Below are 8201 nucleotides of genomic sequence, written 5' to 3' on the forward strand. Positions count from 1 at the left end.
TCTCTCTCTCTCTCTCTCTCTCTCTCTCTCTCTCTCTCTCTCTCTCTCTCTCTCTCTCTCTCTTTCTTCACCTTCTTCTTTTGAGGCAGACTTTGATAATCCTACAGTTATAAGCACAATCTAATATTACCAAGCTAAACATTTGACAAATAATCAAGGCTTACACTGGAAATACACTATCTAATCCAACCTAGTTAGTGATTTCAGTAAATTAGAGTAAAAGGAACGCCCACTTATCTACCTCTAATTATAGTACAATATTTTATCAACTGCAAAGATTTCCGTGCAGGAAAACTATGCTAACAGAGGTCAGGAATTCTTTTATAGATACTGGTGCCCGTAAACTATTACTGAAAAATTCTCAATTTCATAACATTAAACTGAGTTTATAATCAAACGCGAAGGAGAAAACCAACTACGTAGGGTACATGTCATCAACTAAAAGCCGAAATCCCAGGGGAATTATGAAAAACCATCCTAAGCTAGCCCAGTTTTTGGATTGCAAAGTGAGCTATTCTTGTTAATTTTGTTACAGCTTATATGAATAAGGCAGGTGCAATACTTGGCATTAGCATCGTATGCCCCAAAATTAGTAATGTGATAACTATTACATTGAAAGGAACAGCATGAAAAGAGAACCCCAAAAAGAAGAGATGGCTCAGTTTTACCTTCTATCATTACCAATACTGTGATTGTTCATCTCCAGAGAATTGTTCTCATGAGATGGCAACGGAGGAGACTTGGCTTTTTTGGCAACATGAAGACCGATAGGGTAGGTCCGAAAATTAGCCACAGCCCCATGTGCATTCCCATAAGCTGCAACAGGAGAAAGCCTCTGATTGTTTGCAGACGGAAGGCTAACTTGTCCTTCTGGCTGCCGGCTCAAACTAGGAGGGGGTGATAACCTGCATCACAAAACACACATAATATCAGCACTGTCACATCCATCACTGATCCGTAACATTTTTTGAGGCATTCACCAGCTACTTAGAAAAACAGAAGTCATGTTTCACAAACTACTAAAACAATTGAAAGCTTATTAACAGGTGCAGTAACCAGTCACAAGAATTTCTACATACAATATAATGTTTGTTTTTGGTCATAGAAGCACAATAAGTTGTTCAACTGCCATTGAAATGCTATTTACTCACTGACACAAAAAAGAAGAAAATACTTCAAAAAGGCTTCAGACCATTTTTTCTAGTTTCGAAAATTGAATGTTGTTTGATATATTACTGAACTTCAAAAAATCACATAAAGCAGACATGCAAACAAAATCAGCTAGTGCAAACACATACATCTGGCATAAAAACTTAGATATATACATATGTGCACTGTTGTGAAGCACAAAATGAGATCACATATTCAGCAACCTTGCCCCATACTTATCATTAAGAACCCAAGGGTCCAATATGGTATGAATCCAAGGGTCCAATATGGTTGTATAAACCATATATCTGTTGAAGCATAGTTGGTTTTGACAATTCGCATATGCAGCACATTTTATGGGTAATACGTCTTGTTATGGCTAAACGTTTTCTTTTACCATCTAAATGTTTTTTTATTCTATTTACTTTCATTTGAGTTGGTTTTTCATATAGGTCTTTTCATCTACCGTTAGTTGTAACTCATATAAACCCATCCATACTATGCATGGCATGGAGATTCCAGACTTTTCTATTTTTTAATATTATTTTCCTTTCTTTTCTATTGAGAAACAATATCGCTTCATTAAAATAAGACACTATATATAACCATCAAATCAAATGAATATAATCATAAAAACAAGTAAATAGCGCATCACAATAAATTCAACCCAAATCCTTTTCTACCATAAGAACCCAACCAAACCCATATATAAAATCTCCTTCCCCTCAAACCACTTGAATCTATATGAACTTTTTATGAACTATGTGAATTTTTTTCCTAATAGTTCCACCACACTAAGCATTACGTATCACACATAGATGTTTTTGCAGTACACATGTTTTTGATGTAGTTTCATTACCATTAGTTGCAAGTTGTAACTCAAATAACCCTTCCAGAATGATCTCAACTAGGCATGGACGCTCCAAACTTCTCTATTTTTTCATATTCTTTTCCTCTTATGTATTTCTAATTATCCAAATTTTTTGAACTCTATGTAAACTTTCTCATTGTCCATCAATAGTTCCACCACACTAAGCCATGTGTACCATGCATAGATGTTGCTGCAGTATGCATCAATAAAAGGCATAGATATTTCTGCAGCATGGTCAATAAAACGCAAAGGTGCATATTGAAGCTTACCGCTTATGAAAACAAGCTCCCTCAGCATAAATACCATATGAATCTTACACTTATCAGATAATAGAATAATTAGTCGTATGCAAAATGCAAAAGAGCAAGGATTGTTACCTCCTAGCATTCACATTTGGAGGATTATAAAGCCCCAGAATATCATCCTCATGGGTGGGCAATGGAGGGGACCTGGTCCTTATGGCGAAATTGAAGCTGTCAGGTTTCATTGAAAAATTAGCCTCAGTATCATGTGCATTCTTCCTAGCTGCAACAGGAGTCAACCTTTGGGGACTCCTAACGTATGAAGAGCTAGGTTGGTTAGGCAGATTCTCCCAACTAGAAGGCACAGCAGACCTGCACGATAAGAAATAACATTAGATTGTTTCTAAGCCAGTCTAATAGACATGTCCGTACCTATGCAAATGAAAAGAATAATAAATCTTGTGTTATCATTCACATGTTTATCACCTTGTAATGTATGGTCAAGGAATATGTTAATAGAAAAAGGAGAAGAATAAAATTAAAAGCTACCGTCTTGCATTAGCATCTGGAGGGCTATAGAGTCCCAGAATATCTTCCTCGTGAGATGGCAAAGGAGGTGACTTAGTCCTTTTGGCAAAATTGACGTTCCCAGGGTAGGTTGGGATGTTAGACCCACCATCACCTGTAATGCTACTGACTGCAATAGGAGATAAACCTTGGGGACTCTTAATTGGCTGATTATCCCAACTACAGTACATAGCAGGCCTGGACAGTAAGACAATGTCAGAGTTGTATTTATATCAGTATGACAATAGAGATATCACCCCCACCCACCAGCTCTCCCAACCAATGAAATATAGAGCGTGCTCAAACATAAATCCTCCCAACCAACAATGCATGCACAACTCCTCCCTCACCTTGGAAGACATGCCCATGCACAAACATGGGTGTGCACGCACACACAAAGAAAGTGTGAGTTCATGAATGCACAAACTTTTGCAACACCCCCCCCCAAAAAAAAAAAAAAAAAAACCCCCCAAAAAAACAAGAAATACACACCTGTCTAACTTGAGCACATTCACAGAAACGCATGTATGCACAAAAGATAAGGGAGAGAGTTAAGATATAACCAGCAAACCAGTCAATTTGATCAAGATCTACTGACACTAAAGAAACACCAGTTAGCCTCAAGCTACTCAAAATACTTACCCTCCTTAACTCGATTGACCCATCACTCAAAGTGAATTTCATTTCCTAAGACATAAATAAATTTAAAATTTTATGATTTAAAACCTCAAAACAATGTATCACATGAATAACAAATGAACAATTTTTCAATAAATAAATGTGTCCACTAGATCCACGATCAGTACAAAACGTCTAAATCACATGATTTCTCGTATATTACATTTTAGGTCATAGGTAACAAGATGATCGGCAAAATTCATTCAAAGAGGTCAGAGATTTAAGAGAATGAAGTCCCACAAGTGGAAATATCTTGCCATATCAATTGGGACCCATTTTCACTCAATATTAAAAAGGATTGGACGTCAAACTTAAATTCACAAATATAATGGAAAAAATATTACAGAAAGCTCTAGGCAGACTAGGTGGTTGCTTATTTTTAATACTATTTAATTACCTCGAAAAAGATGACCAGGAGAGAAGAGGAGGTGGTTGAAGTGGTGGGCGAAGAGGACTGCGGCGACCTCCAAGAGAAGAAGAGGTGGTAACTAGGGTGGTGGGAATTTGTCGAGAGACAAGGAGGTCGAGTGACTGGTGGTGTGGCTGCGGTGGTGGGGATTCATCGAGAGAAGAGGAAGAGATAAGGAGGAGGTCAAGTGACTGCGGTGGTGGGGGTTCGTCGAGAGAAGAGGAGGTGGTGACTGGTGGGGGTTTCCTCAAGACAGAAAAAGAGAAGAAGGGAGAGCGGAGTTAGGGTTTGTCGGTTTGGGAATTTGCGGGAGAGAGAGAGAGTTTCGGTTTTAATAATTAATGAGTCGGATTTGGGTTTGTGGGCTAGGTTTGTATTGAAAATCTTTTTTTTAAAGTTAGTTTGGGCTGGGCAAAATTAAGGGATTTTTTTTCTTTTTTCTTTTTAAATATAGGCGGCCTGCCTAAGAAGACCGCTTAGCCCTAGGTGCCGCCTAAGCTTAGATTGGCCGCTCCGACCAATTCTAGGTGGCTGGAGGTCTGCCTGCACCTAGGCCGCTTTTTAGAACACTGAATGGAGAGATTCAAATTGAAAGTCTACTCTGCTTATGTTGATCTACACCATTTAAAATTTCTAATAATAAAGAAATGAATTGATTATGAATTTTATTCCAGCCAACAAGCAGGCACGGTGGGCACAAAAGGAAAGCTACTAGTAGCAAGTAGCTAGATCCAAAATGTAAGATGTTTGATATCCTACAAAATTAGTCATCAAGATCCCAAATTGTCTAGAATCATCAATTGTCTGGATAGTAACCTTATACATTCCAGATTTGATGCGAAGAAACTTGTTTATTTTCACCCGGTTTTGTGCTCACTTTACACATAGAATTTAATAATCGTTCAGTTCAAATGGTTAACATTAAGATGAATGGAATAATTTGTAATTAGAATAGCCTATCATTTGAATAAAAAGGACACTACTCCTCCTTAAGAAAGAAATCAGGTCTCTCCCCTGCCTCTTTTCTTTCAATTATTTCTTTCTAGTTTTTAAAAGCTTTATGTTATATTGTAACACTTAAGTCTTGAAAGAAATCAGGTCTCTCCCCTGCCTCTTTTCTTTCAATCATTTCTTTCTAGTTTTTAAAAGCTTTATGTTATATTGTAACACTTAAGTCTACTTATATCTCATCACACATAACTAGGCATGAAGGACTAATCTAAACATTTACACACGCAAGCGTTCACATGTTATCTAATACTTCCTACTTAGAAACCAAAATTACACAGATAATAAGTCAAAGGGGGATAAACTACTCTACATGGAGACGTAAACAGAACTCAGGTCATGTGTTCCGTCCTACAACCAATTGACAAAAAGTTAACAGATACTAGATTCTTACAACAAAACAATAGTCCAAGACTCCAAATATCAAATGATCAATAACAGGAGCATCAGTTATAACTTTATTACAAATTATGAGCACACATCATGTACTTGAATCTCATACATTCCTTCTATAACCACTGGAACGATTTTTTTTAATCTAAAAATGGTGAAGAGACTTGAACATCACATTCTTGTGAATGATCCAAATTCCAAATTCCAAATCCTTTTTACTGGAATAGAACTTCAGCAAATAAATTTTGGCTTCTCGAACAAGCTATTGTGCATGATTTGAAATTTGAAACTGTTGTATCCTGAATCAAGTTATACAAGACTACAAAAGCACATTTTATGGTTTTATACGATTCTCTAATTCTGTTCACCTTAATTATTTTTCCCTATTAACATCAACCAAGGACATGACAAACATGTTCAACCATTACCAACATCTAAGACCCAAAACAACCTTTCCATTAGACGGATATGAACAAGTTCCTATAATCTATATATAAACCTACAAAGTCTTTTTGACCGATTTTTATCTAATAAAAACCACCTAGCTGCATACTCATGTATGCCAAAATCAAGTAAAAACGACAGGTTGAGCTAGAGAGCTGGTCTGCTTTCAGACCAGATGTCATATTCCAGCATAGAAAGTCATAAACAAAGATGGACTTCAGAACAAAAAATATCACCACATTACAGTAGGACTTAACTATTAACTTATTTGTGAATCTAACCTCAAAAAGTAAATACAAATTAAAATTCAACAAGGTCCTTCTTAGAATATAAACTATATTCCTCAATCCTCACAACTTTGGAATTTAGGTGTAGTGGCAAGATTATTTACAAGGTATCAGCCCGACCCAGGCTCAAATGCAAGAAGCCACGAATTTAAAACGGATTTTAAAATAATAGTTTCCGCCGCGTAATTCCAATTTTTGTCCCATAAAAGGCACTCAACCTGCGGGGTGCGGGGCACGTTAGAGTATAAATCTATATCCCTCAACTCTCACCACAATTTCCTGAGTTTTGGTGTAGTGGCACGGTTCTTCGCAGTTCTCAACCATTAAACCCTTCAGAGTTGACCTGGGTGCAGATTTTTGTACAGGAAGAAAGTTGATTCAATTAACCATTCAACCAAAACTTCTGACTTCAAGGAACTGCTAATTAACAAATTTCCTCATGTCTCCATTATTTCTATGAATATTGATAGTATATTCATTGTAATTGATGAAACTCAAATGCATAAACGAAAATCCCAAATCTCAACTAAATTTGAATCCAGAGAGTCCCCAGCTCAGCTGAGGCAGACTTAATTTCACAAACCTTAATCGAACATAGAACATCCCAAAGCCCGAATTTTTCCAGGCTCTCACAAAGAAAACTTTTCTCAAGAAAGGAAAAAAGAGGAAATTTTGAGGAATCACTAGTCACAATTTGAAACGTACAGAAAGAAAGGAAGTACCTTTGTGGTCTCGGCGTCGTCTGCTGCTTTTGAACCGGCAGCTGAGCGGCAGAAAACGGGATCTCGTTATGAGAACTAGGGTTAGGGTTTGGCCGTGGAGGAGGAGGGAAACAAGAGGCGGGCTCTCCGAACGATGCTTTGGCAGGGCCCGAGGGGCCTGAGTTCGTACCGAAGGAGAACGCCATGCCAAAGCAACCACTGAAATGAAGTAATTCCTCTTGATTTGCTACCAACTTTATAATAGCATACCTATCTCATTAAACAAATTAAGAGTATATTTTCTTTGAGATAGTTATTAGTTAAACTCAAATCCTTAAGAAATGTCTCTGTTGTTCCAAATCATTAGTTTAAGACTTTGCCTGTATAAAGCTTTTCACTGACAATAAGAGAAGGAGAGTCCAGGATAATCAAAACAACCACTGAAATAACATAAGAAGCCTCTTTATCTGATTCAAAAAGTTATTAACTAATAATGAATGCCTAAAATTGTAGCAGTCTTCCACAAAACAATTTCTCTTAGTCGACAGCGGACCAAGACCAAAGTCTTCCACAAAACAATTTCTCTTAGTCGACAGCGGACCAAGACCAAAGTAGTCAAACCGAGGAAAATTAATCCAAAGAAAGATCAAACTCCAGTGATTAGTTCAAAGGAAAATTAATCCAAAGGAAAATTAACCTCAAAATCCAGTGATGTTCGATTGAAGACCTGAACGTTGAAATTGCTCGATCAAAGGCCTGGATTTGAACAGGAGAGACGCTCGAACTAGACTCAAACCCTAATCGTTGCCTCCACAAGTTGAAGATTTGATTCTCATTCTCCTGTTGATTGATAGGAACTAGGGCTCGAATCACTCGATCGGAGAGAGATGAGGGGTGAAATCGAGCGCTTGAGAGGTGAAATCGAGCGCTTGAGAGGAGAGAGACCGAGAGACGGAGAGAGGAACTATGTGCTCGTGTTTGAAAAGAGGGGAGAAAGAGAACGACGCGGATCAGATTGGTTGGTTACGGGCGGGTTCGGTTTTCAACTATTTAAACTATATGGAAACGATACCCACTTATTTAGGACCGGGGGCTGTTTGGTTGTTGTTGGTTACGGGCGGGTTCGGTTTTCAACTATTTACTACATGGAAACGTATTATATTATTACCTTTATATTATCTGGTTGACCGGTTATCATGTGGAATGGGCAATGTATTATATTATTACCTTTATACTATCTGTTTGACTGGTTATCATGTATTACAGTGTGTCATATATGTATTACATTATTGCCTTTGTATTATCTGTTTAACTGGACATCATGTACACGCGATTCTGTTGCCATGTGTTATTTTATTAATTATTTGCATTATATACTTTTGTTGGATATTCATTATGTTTTCAAAGTATAGATGACAAAAGGATTTCGTAAAAGAGCGCTTGAGAGATTAT

The 8201-nt window shown here is 37.4% G+C and overlaps 1 protein-coding gene across 4 annotated transcripts in view; it reads right to left on the reverse strand.

Annotated features, from left to right (window-relative positions):
* The window catches only part of LOC109849175 (SAC3 family protein B), a 15409-nt gene extending 7650 nt beyond the window's left edge, over positions 1-7759 (reverse strand). Inside the window, exons 1-5 of one of the 4 annotated variants that reach the window (XM_020418986.1) lie at positions 7477-7759; positions 6771-6968; positions 2812-3027; positions 2398-2634; positions 669-905 (exon numbers count right to left, since the gene is read on the reverse strand). In XM_020418986.1, coding sequence (XP_020274575.1) covers positions 669-905; positions 2398-2634; positions 2812-3027; positions 6771-6955 — 875 coding nt within the window. In that variant the 5' untranslated portion in view covers positions 6956-6968; positions 7477-7759. Of the gene's footprint in view, positions 1-668; positions 906-2397; positions 2635-2811; positions 3028-6770; positions 6969-7446 lie in introns of all 4 variants that reach the window. The other 3 variants (XM_020418985.1, XM_020418987.1, XM_020418988.1) reach the window with 3 other exon arrangements.

Source organism: Asparagus officinalis, chromosome 7, assembly GCF_001876935.1.
Source record: "Asparagus officinalis chromosome 7, Aspof.V1, whole genome shotgun sequence".
Taxonomy (NCBI): domain Eukaryota; kingdom Viridiplantae; phylum Streptophyta; class Magnoliopsida; order Asparagales; family Asparagaceae; genus Asparagus; species Asparagus officinalis.